The sequence below is a fragment of the Gymnoscopelus microlampas genome, assembly GCF_963454915.1.
Source record: "Gymnoscopelus microlampas genome assembly, chromosome: 15".
NCBI classification, from domain to species: Eukaryota; Metazoa; Chordata; class Actinopteri; order Myctophiformes; family Myctophidae; genus Gymnoscopelus; species Gymnoscopelus microlampas.
The window spans coordinates 39,334,780-39,358,909 of NC_139952.1; the positions used below are offsets into that span (position 1 = coordinate 39,334,780).

At 42.6% G+C, this 24,130-nt stretch overlaps 2 protein-coding genes across 3 annotated transcripts in view; both read left to right on the forward strand.

Annotated features, from left to right (window-relative positions):
* Nucleotides 1–9,132: 9,132 nt before the first annotated feature.
* LOC311061264 (glyceraldehyde-3-phosphate dehydrogenase-like) lies at nucleotides 9,133–19,320 on the forward strand. 2 transcript variants are annotated; one of them, XM_084079819.1, is made up of 13 exons: nucleotides 9,133–9,175; nucleotides 9,561–9,608; nucleotides 13,210–13,312; nucleotides 13,764–13,873; nucleotides 14,241–14,331; nucleotides 14,680–14,795; nucleotides 14,989–15,070; nucleotides 15,251–15,402; nucleotides 15,580–15,658; nucleotides 15,901–15,984; nucleotides 16,627–16,724; nucleotides 18,414–18,485; nucleotides 19,021–19,320. In XM_084079819.1, coding segments are annotated over exons 2-13 (1,011 nt in total). In that variant the 5' UTR covers nucleotides 9,133–9,175; nucleotides 9,561–9,585; the 3' UTR covers nucleotides 19,022–19,320. The 2 variants fall into 2 exon arrangements, with proteins under 2 accessions (XP_083935945.1, XP_083935944.1); XM_084079818.1 differs by lacking the exon at nucleotides 18,414–18,485.
* A 1,752-nt stretch (nucleotides 19,321–21,072) lies between these two features.
* Nucleotides 21,073–24,130, forward strand: part of iffo1a (intermediate filament family orphan 1a) — a gene marked incomplete at both ends in the record, with an annotated part of 28,335 nt that continues 25,277 nt past the window's right edge. The window contains 2 exons of the mRNA XM_084080486.1: nucleotides 21,073–21,480; nucleotides 22,631–23,292. Coding sequence (XP_083936612.1) covers nucleotides 21,073–21,480; nucleotides 22,631–23,292 — 1,070 coding nt within the window. The remainder of the gene's footprint in view (nucleotides 21,481–22,630; nucleotides 23,293–24,130) is intronic.

A 24,130-nucleotide genomic window follows, 5' to 3' on the forward strand; every position in this document is an offset into this window, starting at 1 on the left:
CATTTCTACGCAGCATTGTAGTAATGAGTGAGTAAAAGTTAAATTGAAACTTTTGCAAAAGGTAGATTTCTTTTTTACATTCTAAAAGTTTAATTGACACTCACACACTGGATTTTGCAGTGTATGAAAAGAGAATTTATAAGTCTAAGACAAGTTCTTGTTTGTCTTCATTTCTGTCATTTGGTTTGTTGGGAGGTGAGATGTATTTTTTAAGCCTCATTTTATCTTATGTACCTTTCATCATGTGATCCAATCAACACGTATAGCCTACTTTTAAATTAATTCATTCATCATTGCTTTATTATGCTTTAATTATTCATATACCGGTAGTTTAGTTACATATTATCTAAAGCTATAAAGCTTTGCATTTGTAGCCATCTTATATTGAACCACAAACTTCAGGTAATGCTTCCCAAATTAGCCGTGTGGTATCTTGTATTACAAGTTTTTATGTTGCCCCAGGATGGGGAAGGTGTGAAGGTATCTACTATTATGAAGTTCAAGTTGTCTGTCTGTGTGGCCAGGTTATGGCAAAATGTAGACATGCAACCAAGTGCAAAATTAGCATTGTTTGGACCCCATCTGTCCCTTGAGTATGAACGTCGTCTACTCTATGAGTACAGTTTCTGGGTCTCTCATCATGTGGTACAAACACCAGCTGCATATAATGTTTCTCAGGCCTGAGGTTAGTGTCTGTCTGTGGTCAGCTGTGGTTTCCAGTCACGCCACTATAGCTGTCCACATGAACGTCATAAGTCACAGCCAAATGTCACTTAATCACTAAAATAAAATGTGTGTAGCTATACTATGTCTTCTCCTCATCAGCTCCACTTCTACGAGCATCTCTCAACAAGTGAGACAGAAGCATCAAGATTCCACACTGGGGACTGAATATTGTGTTGAGTATTAGGTGAGAATCCAATGTATTTAATAACACTACTATACACTGGGGTGCGCGCACCCAAACTATGTGCAGACATGATATTTGCACTGGCACGACAGATCCTATACCCTGAGGCAAAAAGTATTTTCAGGAGGAGAAAAATGCATGAGAACGGCCACGTAATCCTTATATATAAATTGCCAAGAGGATGGGTCAACCGTTGACGTCACAAACGTAACATCTGGAATTGCAAGGCACACCGTTGAGCCAATCCACACAGCACCAAACTTGGCACAAACACTGTCCAGGAGTCTGCCATGACAATAGTCACACCAGGGGCCCCTGGTGATAACTAAAACTAACACTAGAACTAATAAAAACTAAACCAAAACCTTTTCAAAAACTAAACTAGCAAATCCACTTTAAAAACAAATTAAAGCTAAACTCAAATTTGAAACAAAGTCAAAATGAAATAAAACTAAAAATCTAAACTATAACAACCTTGCTGTGTATCCTATGTATTTCCTAGATGTCAACGTATTTCTGTGTGTTCGTTTCAGTGTCCCGAGTGTCACCTCAGTCCACAGTCTTGTGGCCCCCAAACAAAATGTCACAGCCTTTGGCATATTGGACGTACGTACATTGGAAAGCTCTCTGACCATCCCGGTGTGTACTGTATGTATACATGTATGTACGCTGTATGTATATCTGGGCTTGTAACAGAGTGGGAGAAGGTCACCTATCATATTTTTAGTTTGACCTTTACTTTACCCTATCCCTGCTTGACTCCCTGACTTTATGTTGGGACAGCCTGGTGGCTTTGTGGGTCAGGGTCACATACCAGGTACACTGAACCCCTCTCATGACCTGGGGGCATGTTGTCCCCTCTTTGCTTTTTGGCTGCTTTTTCCATGTCTCTTGTTGTTGTTGTCCAGTGAAGGATAAAGCTTTTCATATATTTTATTTGACTGAAGCATGGGTCTTTAACTGGGGGTCCAGGACCTGTAGGGGGGCTGCCATAGGAACTTATTTTTTTTACATTTTTTACATTAACCACTTGAACCCTATAGCATCCCTATTCATCCCTGTCGAGAATAGCAGCTTACAACTGCGACACGTTGTGAGCTTGATGAAGAGATTTGGTTTAGAGGGGCAAAAAAGAGCAGACCATGAAGTTCAGAGCCAAAGGTCAAGTTAACTAAGTATTGAGGGTTTAAGTGGTTAAATGGAATACCAAAACGCTCGCCCCAAAACACAGTCGCCCCGGGGCAAATCCGGTGGTATTCACCTGGTACTCCTAAACTTAACCTCAGTAAAACGGTGCCAAAACCTAACCTTATTCCTAAACTTAACCTCAGTCAAACTATGCCTAACCCTAAACTTATTTCTAACCTTATCCTCAGTAAAACAAATACAAGAACCGCTGGTCCGCGAAACAAATGGGGGTGAGCGTGTTTAGGGGCGAGTCTTCCGGTTACCGTTAAATGTCTGAACATACACATTCTCTGATGAAAGTGCTGTCAAGCAAGTCTATGAAGCTATCAATGAAAATGTTTAATCTGCAACATAATTGCATGCAATATGTTGTCGGGGTGCCTGCTTTCTCTCTCAGGAAAGGGGTCCTTGGCCTGTAAAACGTTGAAGACCCCTGAGTTAGGGTTTTACGTTGTGTAGTGGTTATTTTGATGAAAAGGTCACAGGTTCAGCCATACATGTCACATGTGTCCTATAACAGGATCTCCCTGCTCATCCTCCCAAAGGTTGTCAGATAAGTACCTGAAAATGACATTCAGATACTGTTTCAATGAAAGTTCAAAATACTGACCACGCTCACATAAAGGCCACACACCCTTAAAGCGGCACGCACAGACCCCCTAAAGCGGCATGCAAAGCCTACGCCAAAACCCAGGCCTCACTCCCCCAAAACGCCATGTCACGCCCATGAAACAACAGCCCAAACATGGCATGTCAGCTACATGCCGAGGCCACAGCGTGAGATGAATGAATGAGCGCCATCTCCCAGACTACATGTAAACAAAAACATTGCTTTGTCTTTATTTAAGCACTTAAACCCCATATGGGTAACATTGAGTCCCTCAGGGCTCATTACTAGTGTATTTTCTGTTTTCTGTTATTGTGGCAATAACAGAAAGCTTTAGCTGGAAATAGACGATCGACGTGTAGCTCAAAATGCAACGCAGCACGTCACGTTGTGAGCTTGAGCTATTTTCAGGGAAAGCTTTCCCCACAATACTGATACTGGGGTTTAAGTAGTTTAAGTAGTTAAGTAATGTACCCGGGCTATGCTGGGTACATTGCAAACATATTGTTGCTGTCGGGCAGAAACCTCCTCCAAAAAATCTCAGAAAAATCTCCATTAACTTTTTGTGTTTTTTGTGTTTTTCACAAAAACATCAAAAGTTGGGCACAAGTTGGGCACATGGGTGCGTGCTCACTCCTGCTATAAGCAGATCTACAAGCTCGAAACGCAGTGCGAAGCGTGTCAAGTGACGCGTTTTGAGCTTGTCGATCTGCTACTTTTGCTATTTTGGAATTTAAATTCTGAAAAGTAACAGTTTTGGACATTTCCATCCGTTTTTGGAGGTTTCCACCCGACAGAGACGATATGGTCTGTTACATTTTGTGTTTCGCTAGAGGTTACCAACCTTTTCTGGATCAGGGCCCACATGGAAATTTCAAAAGCATTCGTGGCCCACCCATCTTACCACTTAACACGTGATAAGTGGTCAGATGGGTGGGCTGCGTGCATTTTCAGAATGTTTATTTAAAAAAAAAACAATACCATGACATTATTTTTAAAATATTGTGTTTTGCCAATAATTTGGGGGCCCAATTACAATATCCTCATGGCCCAGCAGTGGTCCCACAGATTGGGAATCACTGCTGTTGGATATCCAAGGTTTGCTTGTCTGTTGAGGTTTCCATTGATCAGTGGAATGACTGAGAATATCTGGGAGGAAACACTGAACGACTATGCCTCCGACCTCTCCAAAGACGCTGATCTGTGATTGGACCAGTGACATAAGCACACATGCGTGATGGCAGGGGAGTGGCTAAAGGACACGTCAAAGTTCAACAAAGTTGAACTGCACACACAATGTCACGCGATTAACGTCACGATGCTTTGCAGCTGGAAGCTCCACCCCCTCGCTCGCATAGAACGGGACCCGTTCGGGAGTAGTCGTGCATGTGTGAACGTACCCTAGGGGCATGGAGACCTTAAGGCAGTGGTTCCCAACCTTTTTTTATTGGGAACCCCCCTCCTAAGTAAGTAAGTAAGCCTTGCCGAGCCATGAGGCCCATAGGGCAGGAGCCTATCTCCTGTTTCTGTAGCGTGAGGCAGCTTGACGTACAAGTACACCCCCTGGACATGACGCTAGTATGTTGCAGGGACTTACCCCCAATCCAACCCTTGATGCTGAGTGCCAAGCAGGCAGGCATTGGGTCCCATTTGTATAGTCTGTGTCAAACCCCGACCTCCCAATCTCAGGGTGGACACTCTTAACCACTGAGCTGGTCAGCCCCCCCCCCCCCTCTTACTTCTGATAAAAGCTGAGACACCCCTCACACATGTGTCCACGCACAAACTTGTGTTTTTTCAGACACGTCAACCACTTTTAAGCCCTATAAACTTCTCGTTCAACGAATAGCGAAAATTGCACATCTACAAGCTCACATCGTTTTTGAGAGGGGGAAATGACATATAATGACATGTCCAAAATATGGATGCCAGGTTCAAAGTGGTTAAATTATTTTAACAAAGTTATTACAATGGTGTTGCGGATGTGGGAGTAAGCTATGTCAGAGTTACAGGATAACATGATTTTGTGATGACAAGTTGGACTGATGGCACATTGAGAACATACTGTACAGGCAGGATGAATACGTAATGAAAGCAAGTTAAGTTTAACCCATTAAGACCTGAGGCCAATTCTACAAAATGCCTTCTAAATCCTAACCGTTTTCTGAAAAACTGAATCGTTGCTGTCGGGCAGAAACCTCTTATCTCCATATTCTAACTTTTTGTGTTTTATCGTAAATTAACGCCCTAGTTGATCATACAACGTCACACAAAAGTGTCAAAAGTAGCAGATCCACAAGCTCATTTTGAGCTTGTGGATCTGCTACTTTTGATGCTTTTGAATATGAATCCTGAAAAGTAACAGTTTTAGACACGATATATAGCTAAAATCTAAAATGACACAGATGCTTTCCCGGTTTTAATGGGCTAAAAGGTGAACAAGTTCGACATGCCCAGAATAGGGACACTTCAAGGAACACCTCAAGTGTTCAAGTGGTTAATCGGTTCTTCCAGCTCTATATCTCAAACATGCTTCCAAGCTCTATCTCAAACATGCCACCTCTAGTTTTGCCCTGGTCATTGTCTGTAGTTGCTGTCTGGCTGGTGTCTTCTCTGTGTGATCCGTGTCTCCATTGCAGGAGTGCCAGCCGAGAGCCGGGAGTGGCAGCAGAGGCATTGACGGACCATGGAGAACAGCTGTGGACAAGCCTGCAAAAGCTCTGTGGAGCTGTGGAGCTTACTCTCTCTCATCCTTCGTGGGCCTGTTACAATTGTGACACAATCGTACATTGTGTACATTTTCTTTTTTTAATATCAATGCATTGCTGTATACAATTTATTTTCTGGAAAAAAAAAGATTTTCCATAAATTCAAAACAATATATTATCAATATAGTGAAAGTAGCTCACATGTCGCATCGCAACACATCGTGAGCTTGTAGATCGGTTATTTCCCTTTTATTTGAAATTGGGCTTAAGTGATTAATTCATAAAGTACTTTTTCCCTTCCTGGAAATGCAGTGGAGTCGGTAGTACAATATTTGTTTTTGAAATGTAGTGGAGTGAAAGTAATAAGTATCCAAAAATACAAACACTCAAGTACAGATACTGTAGGCCTACAAACAAAATGTACTTAAGTACAGTATACTTGAGTGTACTTCATCACTGTCCATCCTAAACTTAACCTCAGTAAAACGGTGCCAAAACCTGGAAAGTGGCTGTGGCTTTGGCTGTGACTTATTGCTGCTGGTCTGGTGCATAGCCAGTATGATGACATATAATGGGTTCAGTAAGATGACAGGTACCATTGGGTTAAAGAAACTGTTCTCGTGCATATAAAAGGCTTGCTCAGTGTAACTGTAACCTCATCGGACTCAATGAATGTTGCTAATGAGTGGCTTACTAATGTGCTGACAGTATAAACTATCCTGAGTTGTGATCTGCAGAGTTGTGCTTGAGGCAGGGTCAACACTGGACCAACTAGAAATAGTCTGATAGATGGGACACCACCATCACCACGGCTACCAAAACATTTCCCCTGGTTGCACTGCACTGCAGGGGTGTACCTACAAAATACAGAACTGCTTAACAGTATTTTCTATATGGCGCTAAATTCTAAGACAGCCAAGGAGAGGGGACGTGCTTTTGATGACAACATAAATATTGGCAGCCATCAGTCTGCTGCAGGTGTGAATGCTATACTGTAGGTGCTGTGTGTTGCACTAGATACAAGCCAGTATGGCTTAGTACAACCCTTGCTATACTGTACGTGCTATACTTCACATTGTGTGAATTGCATGAGTTAAGTCTTTGATCCTGAAAAGCAGGACACCAGGATCCCCCCTTTCACCCCTCCTCTAACACACACACACTCGCACATGCTCACACACACACACACACACACACACACACACACACACACACACACACACACACACACACACACACACACACACACACACACACACACACACACACACACACACACACACACACACACACGTACAGTACGTTCTAATTCCAGAAGCTGCTGCCCTTCTCCCTTCTCTGTTCCATGCTATGGTTCACGTATGATATCACATGCACAGACATTCAGTGAACATGAGACAGACCATGTGACCACTGCAGGAACTTTGTGTGTGTGTGTTTTAAATGTCAAAGGTCATGACTACGGTCTAGATTTCATATAAACAAAAAAAAAACAACTGAAAATGCATTACTATGGAAGCCCATTCTGCCCCTGAATCAAATTAAAAAGCAGAAATTCAGTTGCAGAAATGTACTGACAACTGATCAACATTTATTTTATTTGTATTATTAGTATACTTAAATCCTACCTGTAGTAGTCGGGCTGTTACAGAGACCAGGTGCAGGCTACAGTGTAGCAGAGATACAATGTTTTATTAACTTTCACTTCATGTTCTGTTATGTTTCATGTGCCTTGTGTGATTTTCAATCTCCGAAAGGTGAAATGACTTGCATGAGCAAATTTCAACGTGAAAGATAAACGTGATTTTGAGTCTGAATGTGATTCTGAATACCAAGTAGTCCATTAACACTTTCATCATTTTGTTTCACTGCTCACCCTGTCTTTTCACAAATTAGTGCAGGGTGCTGATGCTACCAAGGTGAGAGGTACTGGCAGCACCCAGGCTTCCTTTTCATCTCAACAAAGTGATGAGGTTGTAGCATGCCAGTAGTAGGTGACAGGAAATCTCCACAATGTCCCCAGTTTGATTCTGTCTGGAGGCCTGTGTTGCATGCATGTCATTCCCTCTCTGTCCTTCCAGCCTTTCCTACTATTCTATCAAAGCAAATTAGAAACCGACGAAAATAAATGATGTTAAAGTAGATAGATCACTTTAAACCAGTGGTTCTCAAACATTATTCATATCAAGGATCACCAAATGTATATGTGTTTGGTCGCCGACCCCCATTTCAAAATATTTAGTGCTAGGAATCCCCATAAGAGAAGATTGGTGTTCAACTTTTTTCGAAAATAGCCGAAGTATAACATAGGCTTAAAGTGGTTAAACTACTACATTGATACATTTGTTTGGGACCCCCTGGAACACGCTCAAGGACCCTTGGGGGTCCCCGGACCTCTTCACTAAACATTTGACTATAATATTATTATTCATAGGGCAGCTATTACAGCTCTTACAGTACATCATACTTGGGGGGGTGGGGGAGGGCGGATTTCCCACACTCTCTGTGTATGACATAAGAGCAAAATGGCAACCGTGAATATGGTAATGTGCTACTAGTATCCACTCATAGATGATATACGTTTCAGGCTCCGTACGTCACAGACTCTGTATGTTAGACTCTGGTCTGGGGATCAACTGGAACTAAGAATACTGTACCTATATCGAGGAAAGTTTAAAAGGAAAATAGGAAAGGTTTCTTCAGCCCACCGGGCCCCCACTGAACTTTCTTTTTTCTTTGAAAGTATTGAGTTTCAAAGCAACTTGCCAATATCTGGCCACAAAGACAAATGTTTTTCATTGAGGTAAATTTACCAAGAACTTTTACATAAAATGATGAAATACACTCTAAATGTATTGTAGCCTACAAGGTGTCTCCCCGACTCTCCAGCTCTTTAATAAGCAGAAAATACATTTTCAGGTGGGTCACCAATTTCATCCAATCAGGAGAAAGAACCAATATTTATCGGCTTACATTTTACAGTATTACAGTTCCAATTTTGTCCGCTATTGTTGTGTTTCCTCAATTCCAATCTCACTTGTTTATGTTGTGTCCTGTATAAGTTCTCCTCTCTCCTGATTGGATGAAATGTATCCCAACCTGAAAATGTTTTCTGATTAATAAAGAGCTGGAGAGTCGGGTGACTCCTGTTACTGAACAAACACTCTATACAGTAGCAATGATTACTCACTAAATATTAACAAAACAAAAATCACTTAAAGCACCTTTTTGTTGGACTGTTTTCTTTTTTTCCCTTTTCTTTTTAATCAAGCTGGTGCTGTACAGTAAGCCACATGAGTAAACATAATGCGGGAATGTTTCAATAGAGAAAACATTATGACCAGCTGGTCAGACAATACTACAACACTAGGTACATTATGTACTTTGTGTATATAAATAATCACATATAGATTATGTATTTTATTATGTACATTATGTATTTCCGCACTCAACTATAATAGTCTATCTGGCCTAAACTACATGCATTAACTGTCCATTTACATGCATGTAACAGATACAACTGTAGGCCTGCCTGTCCCATAAACTAGCCTGTCTGGACTGACAGCCACAATGACCTTGACATTCTCAGGGGGGCGTGTTTGCGTCGCAGGGTGCCCACACGTGGGCATGTCCAAGTCACAGACACGCCCACACGTGGGTGTGTCCGGCAGTCCTCGGACAGGATAAATTGCCGTGGCACCTTTGCTCGTCACCCCTCACTAGCTCCTTCTAGGACAAAGACTGAGGACTTCCACACAACCGGTACTAGCCTACTTCTACTGTATTTCTGATGGCTTGGAGTTGCGATTTAGCCTCTATGGTGCCGAGATGTTGCCTTGTTTTGTGTGCATTTTACGCACAGCTTTTGACGCATGGCTAAAGGACCGGTAGAACACAACATGACCAAATATGTGTTTGGTAATTTGGGGAAGTTTAAGTTTAATACATTTATATAGACTAACCTGCAGAATCCTGGACTATAGCTACTTGCTTCAGTGTGGTATGGTACTTGTAGGTTCATGGGTGGGGGGGGGGGGGGGTGTACTGTAATTGTCACTTCCATTGCTTGGTGTTCTGCAACACTGTTTTCTCTGTGTGACAACAATGTGATCAAATGTTAATTAACTCATTGTTTTTTCCCTTCCAGTGAGGAACTGACCTATTCTGGCAAAATGGTTAAGATTGGAATCAACGGGTGAGTTTGATTTGACTTCTGCCTTCTTCTGTCACTTAATTCTTTGGTCCAGTGGTGGAAGAAATACTAAGAATGTGTTTTTTACTTGAGTAAAGGAGCAATACCACAATATAGAATTGCTACAAGTATGAGCACAAAAGTATTGGATCCAAAATATACTCCAGTAATAAATATTAAAGTAATCATTATGCTGGATGTCCTGTTTCACAATCATATTATTGGACTGTAGCAATAATGCCTTAATAACAGCTGGTAAATGTGGAGGTGGTTTTAATTACTGTGTGTGCTGCTGGTTAGCACAAACCTGTACAATTTAAACTTAAAATCATAATTTATCAGCAAATTAATTAACAATCTATATCTACAACATAACTAATAGTTAATAAAGCTGCTAAATAATTGCAGTGGAGTAAAAAGTACAACATGTGCCTCTGAGATCTGGTGGAGTAGAACACTTTCAAACACTGCATTGGCCTCATGTATCTTAAACTTTGAAGTGTGATGAACTGTCCACGGAAGGTTGTAAAGTGTTCTAGCAACCATTTGAAACGCTAAAATTGACCAATTTGAATACAGCTATTTGTACAAATGGGTGATATTATGCATGGTGGAGTAGGCATATAGGTTTAGTTTAGAACAAACTCATCATTTTCTGAGAACCTGGTTATTTCTTGCAGTGGAGTATAGTGCAGTGGAGTAGTGTACAGTTTAATGACAGTGAAGTCATACATCATAGACGTGTCATAAAAGACTGATGTACAGTAACGGGCTGGCCACGCTGTTTGTATGATCCACATCCATAGTTATTTAAAAAACTATATACCGGTACATGTTATTATTGTTTAAAATCCTTTCAGAGTGTAGCATTGTATCTGTCTTGGTTGACACTGTGCCTTCTATCATAAATGCTCAGGGGCTTAACAGTTGATTGAGGGAATGCCTCTTTGATGGGTGTTAACGGTGGGGTATATATACTATATGGAGAGATGGCACCTGAATCACTCCATTGGGGAGCAGAACCAAAACCCTTAACTCAGAGTAAGCTCTGTCGGTTCCAAGTCAGTCAGCCAGAGCCTTTTGAACTGGCGAGCGTTCTGCATAGCAGTAATCCCCAGCATTACTTTAAAAGTGGCAGTCACACAGTGGCAGGTTGACTAACTGCCACGGCAGATGGCTGACGGCTACAGAGAAAGTAAGGAGGGTAAACAACAATGCTAGCCCTCGACTTCCCTTCCCTGTGTCAACACTGTCGCCATAAATTAAGCATTTCTGCTTTACCAAGACTGCATGCCTTGAAATCTGTGTGAGGAAAGGCCTGCTTGCTTCGATAATTTAAAACCCAATAGGCTAGTGTCTCCTCTTCACTCCCAGCCAGAGTTCCCCCATTTTGGGTGTCCACGCACCCAAACATGAAGTGAAACAAAAAATATATATATTTGTTGAACCAGTGCACCTTACATTAAGCAATTAGCAGGTCTGTCTATGTGTGTGTTTTATAATACCTCAAATTTTTATAGCACTTTTCTAAGTACTCAAAGTCGCTTGTATACTTACTGTATGTGTCGGTGCACCTAAATGATATGCTGATCCATCTATATAGAAAAAGTGAGGCACACAGGTGCAACCAACTAAAAGGTTAGTCTGGATCCCTGCCAGCCCGTATCTCTGTCATATCACTACTCTGTCACTCCCAGCCCTTCTCTCCGTTGTATCACTCCTCTCCTCACAGCTGTCACATTCCTCTATTCTCCCTTTGTCTATTTTTATCCCCCTATACATTTTAGACAAAATCCAACACCCAGACAGACTGTCAGGTCTGAGAGCCAGACAAGACCAATATATCGTCCACCTCATGTGTTTTTTTACCTTTCTCTCTCAAAAATAGTTGGTAGACTACTCCCTTTCATATTTTCCCCCCTCCAATATAAGTTGTCATGGTACTTTGGGGAAGAGAATTTCACATGGCATAATACTGTATTGGGCTATTTAATGGATACCTGCTTTCATGTCTTGACTTGACTAAGACACAGCAGCATACAGCCAACATTGTAGTTATTAGCCTAATGGAAGTGATTAGGGTAATTAACTGTAATTAATTAGTTTTTTTCCACAATTATTTTTCTTTAATTATTCAGTTAATATTTATGCCATGAAATAAGGAAATGAAGTAGAAAATTATGGTAAAAGCTGTTCACAATTTATCTGAACCCAAACAGACATTGTGAAATTGTTTAATAATGTATGTTTAACCATCAGTAAAAAACATAACTTTATGCTTTTGTTTTGGTGAAGTTGTACTGTACATGGCACATATTAGGCCTTTTGACCTGACACATCACTAAACGGACTATTAAATTATTAAAACTAAATTATATTTATTGTCTGTTGATGGATTAGCCAATTATTTGTATTAATCCTTACACCCCTAAAAGTAAAAACATTCTGCTTGTAAATGTTAAACTTGATAACAAAGCTGCTGTGTCTCTGAATTACTGATGCTTTTTTTTTTGCCCCTGTGCTTATCTGTGCACTTGACCTTTACGTATAGAATGGGTCTCTTATTTTAGTGCAGGGTGAGTGTGTCCCTCTGGGCACTGCTTTAAACGGACACATGCCACCACTGGGTACATAACCATGTAATATGACACCTGTCTATACTGAAGGCACACACAGTTACATAACGGGTTATTCATGCTGTCGAGCTGTGCCACACATTGTAAGTCTAAATCTTAGCAATGCCTATAATGCATGGCAACAGTGTCTCTGGGCGTGGTATTAATGGCACTTAATCATTCTACAGCATCACACAAAAGCATCAAAATTAGCAGATACAAGCTTGAGCTTGTCCATCTGCAACTTTTGCTATTTTTTCATTTGAAAAAAAAAAGCTATGGCTCGTGGCTCTGGGCATTTATATTCAATGCATCAGCTCACTGACAATTGTCCTGTGTCCATGGCCAGAACGCCTGTCAACCAGTCAAAGCTGTGAGACATTAATAACGTGGTGTGTGAGCCTCTAGAAATTCCAGGAGGTATGAGCCAAGTGGCTCACAGTCTGTGTGATGTTCCAAAATGATGTCCACGAGCCAAAGCCTATTGCTCATAGGACTTGTCTTACACACTATAAATTAGGCTTTAATGATTCTGAGTGTCAGGCATGTGGGTTTTGTTAATGGGTATTTTGATTGAGGGATTCCCATAATCTCTTCCATCTGTTCACCACAACACTTCTCTTTGTGCTCAGACTTCATGCAAACCTCAATCCCTGGTATGAAAGGGGCTGTGTTACAACTGTAGGTGCCTCCTTTTGCATTGACAATGGTCTTATTAGGTGTCAACAGATGCTTTGGGGTGTCTCAGTTATCTCATCTGGTCCCAGTTGTCTGATAAGGCCCTTTTGGTGGGGTTGTACTGACACCTCTTGGATGTAAGGAGTACTACACCACTTTGGCAGTAATTCCTCTGTAATGCAGAGATGAAGTTGTACTCTACTACAGGGAATTCTCTCTAGACCTGTGTTTAAAGACATAACTTGACCAACAATATGTGCTTGTGATGCTGAACCAAGTGAACTGAACGGTGTGCTTGTTGTGTGTTTCAGATTTGGACGTATCGGTCGCCTGGTGACCCGCGCCGCCCTCAATGGAGGTGGCAAGGTCGAAATTGTGGCCATCAATGACCCATTCATTGATGTGGACTACATGGTGAGAGGACCGCTTGTCAACTTGTCAGTGGTGGAAGAAGTACTCAGATGTATTACTTAGCAAAAGTAGCAAGACCACAATGTAGGAATACTCTGTTACAAGTAAAATACATGCATTTAAGATTGTACTTGAATCAAATAACAAAAGTACTGGTATCAAAAGATACTTAACGTACCAAAAGTATGGCTATTATTCATGCACATGTTTTTTTTCCAAATTTGTCAAAATGTGTCAAAATCCAAAAAGATCTGATGTACAAGCTCACACATTTCGATGCAACACGTTGTGAGCTTGTAGATAACCTATCTTCAAATAGACAATGTATAAAACTGAGATGTAGTGGAGATTAGTAGGGCATTCATTTACGAAAGAAACACAAAAAGTGAAAATATGGAGATGGAGGTTACTGACAGCAACGACATACAGACTGACTGAAGCTGTTTCTCTGCAGGTGTACATGTTCAAGTATGATTCCACCCACGGCGTGTGGAAGCACGGTGATGTGAGGGCCGAGGATGGCCATCTGTGCATTGGCAACATGAAGATTCAGGTCTTCCACGAGTGCGTCCTTCTCATTTTCTTTATTTTGCATTCATCCCTGTGCAATTAAGGGAACACGTTTGTTTTTCTATGCACATTTTTCAGTGGTTCTGAAACTTTCTCATGTTCAGGGACCCCCAAATTGATATGTATTTGGCCCACGGACCCCCATCTGAAAATATTTTGTGCTAAGCACCCCCATATTGATTCATGTTGTTAAAATGAAAACGTACTTATAGTAACAGTACAATTAAAAACAGAAAATGTTTTTTTAGTCCCTATAGGTACTTGTCAGGCATATTTCTTGCAGTGGAGTTATGTAATGTAATATGCTATGCAATGTTTATTATGTCTATGCTCTAATCACCTTCCATACTGTGTTATACAGGAGGAACCCCGCTGACATCCCATGGGAGAAGGCTGGAGCCTTCTACGTTGTTGAGTCTACTGGTGTGTTCACAACCATCGAGAAGTGCGCAGTAAGTGTACTACAGTACCTGTTGGGGAGGGAGGGAAAAAACGTTAATTCAACCTGTTGATAGCAGTGGAATATATTCAGACAGCATCAAATGGTTGAAGGAACAATTCAGACTGCATTGAAAACAACTCAGACTCTTACCCTACACTGTCACATTTTTCATCTGTATTTTTTCATGTTCTGAAATATACATTTGTTACATATTTTGTCTTTAATGGTAAATCTGATTTTAAATCTTGGCAGTGTGTACTGCAAGCTGCTTGGAGACAAAAGTGATCACATTTCAAGAGTTTGTTGACTGCTAAAGCACTATGACGTCTGACAATTTGAACCTTGGCTCTACCAATAGGCTCACTTCAAGGGTGGTGCCAAGAGGGTGCTGATCTCCGCCCCCAGTGCCGACGCCCCCATGTTCGTTATGGGAGTCAACCACGACAAGTACGACCCATCCATGACCGTTGTCAGGTACGAAAAAAACAGTTTGTTGTGGCTTTTTTTTACATTCTGTATTAGTAGATATTAGAAAGTGAACTATGCTCATTTTTTTTGTTCAAATCCACTGCGGTGCATCCGGCTTGTATAACGATTGAATTGGGAGGAAAAATGTTAAAGAAGAAAAAAGTGAACTCAATGTTTTTTTTGTTCTTCTGATCTATAGCAACGCTTCTTGCACCACCAACTGCCTGGCTCCTCTGGCCAAGATCGTCAACGACAACTTCGGCATCATTGAGGGTCTCATGGTAAGGAACCTAGGCTTTCCGCCTATAATGACTTGCCAATAATAGGGAAGCCGGGGTTTAAGTGGTCAAGAGTATTAAGTATATTCCTCAGTAAATGTGTAAGGAGGGAAGGTCCGATTAAAAAAATGTTTTTTTCATCTTCCTACCTGTCCGTCCATCTTGTGTCATGTTTACCACCAGACCACCGTCCATGCTGTGACTGCCACCCAGAAGACCGTTGATGGTCCCTCCGGCAAGCTGTGGAGGGATGGACGTGGCGCTGCCCAGAACATTATCCCTGCCTCCACCGGAGCCGCCAAGGCTGTGGGCAAAGTGGTGCCCGAGCTCAACGGGTAAGATGCACCAACAAAATGTATCAGTCAGTCAATTATATAGACGTCCTGATTTGATCAAAATGTGAGGTAACTTAATATGTACGTATACAATAGATGCAATCAAGGCAACATATTTTTTCTTCCCCCCTGATCTGTCTTTGGTTTAACTTGTCTCTGTCTCTCATTGCCTCGCAGCAAGCTGACTGGTATGGCTTTCCGTGTCCCCACTCCCAATGTCTCTGTTGTTGACCTGACTGTCCGCCTGGAGAAGGCCGTAAGTACAGTGGCTAGTTCAGTTTACTTGCAAAAATAATAAAAACCCATCCACAGCCAAAAAGTCACAGTTATGCTGGTGAGATTTTATTAAAAAACAAATAGGCCTGTAATAAAGGGGAGGTTCTAAAAAAAAGTTCCAAGTTCTGTTTTTAACAGAATTTCATTCCTGATGGGTTTAATTTTTTTCCCCAAGATTTCCCTCTACTCCAACTTAAAGCTTAATTTTACTTCCCCCTCCAGGCCAAGATGGAGGACATCAGGAGGCTTGTCAAGGCTGCAGCTGATGGACCCATGCATGGAGTTCTGGGATACACAGAGGACCAGGTATAAAACACCTGTTCAAACATGCAGACATCTCCTCCAGCAGGCCTGCATGTGTCTCCATTTGGAATGAATTACCTGAAATTCAGTATTTCCAGAAAGAAAGACCCAAGCATTGATTACTTTCAAAAAGACCAAACTTTGACCCATGTTGTCATGCTCAAGATGTAGTGTACACGTGTAGCCACTAGATGGTAACACATCTCTGGTTACTGTTGGCTTAGGACTCAGGAGATCCTATAAGTTGAATGTGTTCAGTTTTAGATATGAGCTGATATTTTACATCAGTTGGCACAGAGTGGCCCCAGAAGTTTATTTGTTTTGTTTCTTAGCTTTGTTTTTTTTCTTGACCACACATATTAAGAATTCAATTTAGATGTTTAGACAGATGCCAGGTTATTTAACTGGCATCCTAGTTTCTTGAGGTACCATACTGTTCTCTCTGCATTCTATGTAGCCTATTACCTGTATGTGATTATTTACCTTGCTGATTCTAAGTCGCTCTGGATAAGAGCGTCTGCTAAATACCTAAATTGTAACTGAACCACTGAAATGTTGTCATATCGGTGCAGAACACTGACCAGTAATTACGGTAACATTGAGGCGACAACGATTTAACCGTCTTTCCCTTGTCCATCTCCTCAGGTTGTGTCCACAGACTTCAACAGCGATACCCGCTCCAGCATCTTTGATGCCAACGCTTGCATTGCCCTGAACGATCACTTCGTCAAGCTGGTGTCCTGGTATGTAAACATTTACACGCTCAGAGGGAGTCTGGCTTATAGCTGCTCTCAGCTCCTGTGGCTTTGATACATTATTAACCCATATTAAGCACATCTTGCTCAACCTCTCATGAGTCATGTGCTTAAATCGTTGGTCATTAACCACTTTCAGCCTTGCATCCCTATTTTGGGTATGTCATTATAGGTGACAATTGCTTAAAATGTCTAAATATTTAATATCTAATTATATATATTTTTTAAATTGCTATGTGGTGCGTTGTGAGCTTGTTTTCAGTATATAGAGCTTAAGTGGTTAATAATCAAAAGTAGGCCAAGGTGTTGCTTTTAGCTGGTGTATTGGAGTATACAGTATTTTGGCAGGTCACTCTCTAGTGACGTTTGAAAATTCACTCTAAGGTTGGAAACTTCATGTTGCAAATCATGATACACTGAAAAAATATATATATTTGGGGTGAAGGGCAAACATTGTGGAAGGTCCAAAACATCTGGGGTAGCCTATATATTATTTGACAGAACAATTGACAGACCCAGTGGCCGACATCTTATTTATAGAACTACTACTGCAATAATACAGTTCATTCTATGAGATGAGAGTTTTCCTGCAACACCAGCTGACAGTGCGACCTTTCTGTTCTCCTGAACGCCTTCCTTACACTACCTTAGTCTGCTTGCCTCATTTACGATGTGAGAGTACGGACTAGCCAACACCAACTCCTGAATGGCTGCCCTCCACACTCTCCTATCTAGCGTCAGGGTCTTGAGCTCTGAAGTGTTGTTAGCTCCGCTGTCGCACCGCAGTTTGTCTACGTAGGTGGTGTGCCTCTTTTCCTTACTAGCTGTGCCTTGGGTTGGCTCCCACAGCGTCAGTTTGCTTGCCACCAGTTCCGGGTGCCTGGCGCACCGTGACGCAGTGCCCAGTCAGCCTAATCCTTCTCTCTCTGACATTGTCTGTGACCCATAGAGGATGTCCATGTTTCTGATGTGGTCCTCTCATCTGACACCTAGTGCCATTCGCAGCATTCATGCGTAGACTAGACGCCATCCAGGGCCTTTTCCTGCTGTACTGAAAAATGTCCTTCCTTGTTCTTCTATTGTGCCCAAGTCTATTGGTGCAAGTATAATCCTCTAACCAAAACCTAACCTTAAACCTAACCTCACAAGCATTACCTGCTTCCCTGTAAATAGCTACATAAACTGTAACTATTCAGGGAATCAGGCTTCCTAACTTAACCTCACAAAAACTATGCCTGAACCTAACCTTAACCTCACAAAATAACTATGCCTAAACCCAATCTTAATCCTAACCTTAACCTGACATACACCTGTCGGGGTAAACCTAACCTTAACATCATAAAAAAGAAAGCCTTTCTTTTAGAAAGCCTTTCTATCAGAAAGGTTTTCTGTCAGAAAGCGTTTAACAAACACACACAAAAAAGGCATACCTGCAGATATCTGAACCCATAATGTTGAGATTGTGGGCCTAGCATCCTTATCCGCTAGACCACCAAGTTTGCTGTTTTTGCTGCAAATAGCATGCAAACATTTTGCTTGCTATTTGAACCTCCTTTCCGTCTGATATGTCTGAAAGGACCTCTTTCTGTCAGAAAAGCTGGAGGGAAGACTTCTTCCTTCTACACACAAGGCCCGCCCCAAACTTCTCCCTCTCTCTCCCTCTCTCACTAACTCTAGGTACGACAATGAGTACGGCTACAGCCACCGTGTGTGCGACCTCATCCTGCACATGTACAGCAAGGAGCATTAGTAAGGACCATAATTGATATTATGAAAATAAGGTTGAAAATGGGTGATGTGCTCCTGATGTGCTGCTCAATTTTATGTCTGGGAGGGCTAAGCTTGCAATCTGGATCACAAGAAAGAATATAAGATAAAAGGGTCTGGGTCCAGTGCAGGCTTTTAACAGGGCTGGCAGCTGCCTGACTTGAGTTGAGCATGACTACTGCACCTTAACTAACAATTTAAGAGTTGTTGTTTTTTTTTCCATCTGGGCTGCTGGGGTGGGGAGGGGGGGTGCTTGCCACAGGAAGAGGGGGAGTTGATGCTTTGCTTCTAACGGAAAGTTATACTTATATTTTATATTTTTGTTTTGTGTACCGTAGTTGTATGGTCTTGGTTGGTTTTGTGATCATCTGAGTTGACTAATTGTCCTATGGGTTGATTGTTCCAATAATATGGGCTGAATTGGAAATATTTGGTTTTAATTGCTTAAGTGCTTCTAAAAATCAAAAATTCTCTCTCTTGCCACCCTCTCTCCCTGTGTCTCTTTCTCTCTAACTAGGTACGACAACGAGTACGCCTACAGCCACCGTGTGATCGACCTGCTCCTGCACATGCAGAACAAGGAAGTCGTGTAGATGTTCCTGGACCCTCTTTAACTTGACTTGTCATCTTTCTGTTCATCCTCATGGGAGCAAACCCCCCTTTCCTTTTCCCTCTATAGGAGAACACTTAGTTTACATTTCCTTTTTGTACAATAAACTAACCTCTGTTCCATCTGTGGACTAATCATAGGTATATTACCTATCTACACAATTATTACAGTTTTTCCATCACTGAACTGTATTGCCTAATGGATGGTCTTGAACATCAATAAAAGTCCTCCATTTGTACCATATCTGCTTTTCTCTGTTCTGTGTAACGAAAGAAATGGTGTGGCTGAAAGTGGGGCATGATGGATATACCACCGTGTCAAGGTTTGCATTTTATGCATTAAGGCAGTGGTTCTCAAACATTTACATTTCAAGGACCCCCATAACTCTGAGAGTTGCCAACTTGTAACGGTTCATTTAGAACCCCTTCATTGAACCCTGAGGGTTCAAAATATATTAGTTTACACAACACTGATGATAATGTTGTCAAACAAGTCTATGAAGCTATTTATGAAAAACGTGTAATCTGCAACACAATTTTAAACATTGTGTTGTAGTGGGGGTCACTGCTTCATCTCTCTCCCAGCTAAGGGGTCCTTGGCTTGAAAAATGTGGAAGACCCCTGCTCCAGAGTAAACATGATTGAGCTGGATTTGGTGTTTCACTTAATTACTTTGAACCTGGCATCATCCTGTACTACTGAAAAACAAAGTGTGAAATACTGCAGGGTTTAAATAGTGATTAAAGCCACTTGGCCTGTAATATAGGGGATCAAACCTTTGACCACAGACACTACAGGCACAGATAATTGTTTGGAATAACTGAAGATCACAGCCTACTATATCACCCCAATGATAAACATACATATTTCTTCTTTTACAACGGGAAAGCCTTATGAGTCACATAAGTGACTCACTAAGTGAGTCAAGTTTGTGACATGTCATTGAAAGTTATTGACATCAGCTTGAATGCAGTAATGGGTTATATTTATAGATAACCTGTTCCTGGGACTTTGTCTTAACAATCTTGGCGAATTGCACACTATGAAATAGAAAAAGATTGCTGTACATGAAAATGCATATTTTCAAAAAAACTGCAGCCAAGTTTATGAACTTGTGTATTGCATCTCTCAGCACTCCCTCCCTCCCACCACAAAGACTTTACACTGCGCCTCTATTCCAGCCTCTACGGTAGCCAAAAGCCGCAGTCATTCACTTGTTTATTAGTGCTGCGCTGTGCAGGCTGCAGTGTTGCCATGTCCACTTATTATAAGCCACTTTTGGCTGGGTTTGGGCTCGTTTCCTAATGTCGTTTAAACCAGTGGTTCTCAAACATTTTCATGTCAAGGACCCCCCAAATTAATATTGTCTGTGGACTTGAAAATATTTCGTGCCAGGGACCGTGTACCAGATTTGTGTTGTTAAAATATTCCACATTTTGTCAATTATTTCCTAGATTATTTTGAAAATAGCAGATCTACAAGCTCACAATGAGCTTATAGATCTGCTATTTTCAAATAGCCAATATATATAGGTTTAAATAGCCCTGAAACATGACATGACTGTCATATCATGAGCGTCATGTGAGGTTTAAAGTGCTCATAATGGCCTAGTGCCCTAGTAATGCCTCTCTTGGGCTTGTTTTCATAGACATGGTTGCTTCACTTGCTTGTTTCTCTCAAATCATCTGGCAACACTGGCAAGTTGCCCCTCTCCTCCTCTAGGACGCAGTTCAGTAGCTGGTGTACAGCTGCTGTTAGGTTTGTTATTGTAACATCGTCTCGGCCTGTCTATATTCTGATAGCACTATTTACCAAAGCCCACCGCCCCATCACACCGCAGGTGCGCAGCAGGTTTTTAATCGCAGGGGGAGGAGGTACACGCAGGCTTGTGTTGCCTTTCTTTTCATTTTTTTCATTTTTAACCTGATAGACTGCATTAGGAGGAATTAAAGAAGTGTTCATGCCGGATTTCGAGCATTTCAGATTTTCTTACTCAAGCATGAATCCGTTCCTGGGGGAGAGCGCATATCTGGCCCAGCACCAGAGCGCCTATCTGGCCCAGAACCAGAGCGCATACCTGGCCCAGCACCAGATAACGGGCCCGGCGGAGGACTCTGGCCCGGCGGACTCGTCGTACGGCGGCTCGTCGGACCCGGGTTCCTCCTTCATCGGGGACAACGACGGGTTCTCCGGCCTGGACTTGGTGGGCTCCCTGCCCTCCTACCTGCACCTGAACAACCCGTTCCTGCACCACCGGGCCCCGCCGCCGCCACCGCCGCCGGCCGCCATGGCCCTGCGCAACGACCTGGGCTCCAACATCAGCGTCCTGAAGACGCTCAACCTGCGGTTCCGCTGCTTTCTGGCCAAGGTAAAGCAAGATATACTAATTCTTTCTACTGCTATGCCACCAAAATGTGGAATGCCCTACCAACAGTCATACAAAAGTGTGAATCCTTACTCTCTTTCAAAACTGCTCTAAAAGAGCACTTTTTACAGGTGGCTGCAATTCGGAACTGGCCCGTATAAAAAGTCCAAGCCTATCACCAGAAATGCCCCCCCCCTCCCCCCAACTGTTTACTGTACATATTTTTGGTTTAGATTACTGCTCGTTTATATCATGATTTTTTTGCATAGTATTGTATATGTGTCTGTCATTAAATGTTTGGATGAATTGAATACACAGGACCCCAATGGAAATAGTGCTTTCTTGGGTTTACAGGGATAGTTCACCCCCAAAATGACTTTTTTTCTATTCATTTGTCACCCCATGGAGACTTGAATTCATGGATATTTTAATAATTTGCCAATAATTTGATGACCGACAGCGGTTCTGGTAGGAGACACGAAGGAGACTCTTTGTGTCTCCTACCGGAACCGCTGCCTATCGGTCTGCTGGTCATCAAATTATTGGCTTAGGCAGGGACGGATTAACCCACGCACAAGCCCCTGGGTTCTTTTTGTAAAAAATTTGGAGAAAGAAAAAAAAATGTTTTTTTGGGGGGGGCTAGTGAAAGTTACAGCCAGGTATGGTGTGTATGATATGAAATCATATTCCAACATATATGGAAGGGCCCCAGGAGCCCTTGGAGCCCAGGAGCCCTTGAAGTGCCCCAGGAGCCCTTGGAGCCCAGGAGCCCTTGACAGGGCCTCAAACCTAGCAAGAATCACTGCTGTAAATACAGAGGAGGGGCCCACACATTTGATATTTGATTAACCTATACATTTAATTTTAGTAAATTGTCGATGGCCGCGTGGCCCAGTTCCCCCGAAGGGCCCCTGAGAGCCAAGGGCCCCTGGGCCACGGCCCCGGCGGCCCAATGGCTGATACAGCCAGGGCTTAGGAATGTGACCAAAACAAAAAAAATATCCATGAATTCAACTCCATGGGGTGACTAATCGATAGAAGACATTTATTTTTGGGGTGAACTATCCCTTTAATCCCTTTTAGCATCCTTTTGTATAGAACTTTCTGTTTTTGGGCAAACTGTTAATAATGTATTCATTCAATCAATCAAAAGGTGCACGAACTGGAGCGGCGGAACAAGGCGCTGGAGAAGCAGCTCCAGCAGGCGCTGCATGATCAGAACGAGGAGAGCGGGGAGGTTCACCTGAAAAAGGGCTTGACCCGAGACATCGGCGTCCAGACCGGTTTCGTGGGGACCATCCCGGTGAGGCCCGGCTCCATCGCGCTCCAGAACGCCAACAACAACCCCTACCTGTCCGGGGGAGGCCACCTCCTCCTCTCCCCGACCCTCACCCCCTCGCTGGGGTTCGATCCCAACCGGACGTCGTCGCTGCTCGCCAACAATTTGAACCCCACCACGATCGGCACGGATTCGAACTCCAACCCGTGCAGCTACTCCGTCAGCCCCGCACTCACCCCGACCGACCCGAGCAGAACGTTCAGTACCAACAACATCAACGAGAAGTATGTCAGCACCGGCACTGGCATGTCCACCGCCAACAACCCGCCTCCCCGGTTCCTGCCTGGGACCATCTGGTCCTACAACCACACCCGGAGGGGAGTCGCGGGGAGGGAGTCACGCGTAACGGGCCCCGCGGTGTCCATGAATCACCCGGACGGCGTCGGGGTGCAGATCGACACCATCACCCCGGAGATAAGGGCCCTGTACAACGTCCTGGCCAAAGTGAAGAGGGAGAGAGACGAGTACAAGAGGAGGTAAGATTATGTAACTCTTCAGACTGGAGTTAGTTGGCATTTAGGTGTTTATAAGGGTCTATGAGAGACACGACCTCCACTGTAGACACAAAGGATATTTAGTCTATTTGTTTTCCTTCTTACGACCAAAAATTAGTAGCCTAGGAGGCTATCTAAAACAATGGTTCTCAAAGTCCGTGGACCCCCAGGGGTGCTTGAGGGGGATTCCAGGGGGTCCCTATAGCTAAATGGTTGATAAATAGGAAACAAATTGACCCTTATGGGAGTGTACAAATGGAACCAAAAATGGACCCTTACGGGTGCATCTGGTTCCATTTGTACCCTCTCAGAGTTATGGTGGTCTGTGGTTCTCAATGTGGCGTCGGTCCTTGAGTGGGTGACAGGGGGGTCCCCAGCTAAATTAGTTACTGCCATTTTTAACAACACAAATCTTGTATGGGGTCCTTGGCACAAAATATTTTCAGATGGGGGTCCACGGCCAAATACACATTAATTTAGGGTTCCTTGACATGAAACAGTTTGAGAACTACTACTAATCTAAACTAAGCCAGCTTTGTTCACCTCTCTGTAATCTAATTTGTCTCTGTCTAACAAAGAAGAACTTTAAAAGTGCAATACTGTGATATATAATAGGTTTATATTGCTTACCATGTGTGTAGCAATATCTTGCTGCACACTGATATTGTTTGCTGCATCAGGCCTACTGCAAGAAAACATATGATTTAGGCTATATTTAATCAATACGGTTTCCTCTGACCATCTGATGAATTATTACATTCTCGATAGCCTATGCTGTATGTATACTGTACATAAGCAGTGGTACACAAGTGGCCATGGT

What these genes read in the sequence shown, in the direction of transcription:
- LOC311061264 (XM_084079818.1), top strand. Translation starts at nt 9,586, where the DNA reads ATGGTTAAGATTGGAATCAACGG. An exon ending in CTGTCCGCCTGGAGAAGGCC is followed by an intron (nt 15,659 to 15,900) that starts GTAAGTACAGTG and finishes TTCCCCCTCCAG; the next exon opens with GCCAAGATGGAGGACATCAG. An exon ending in TGGGATACACAGAGGACCAG is followed by an intron (nt 15,985 to 16,626) that starts GTATAAAACACC and finishes CCATCTCCTCAG; the next exon opens with GTTGTGTCCACAGACTTCAA.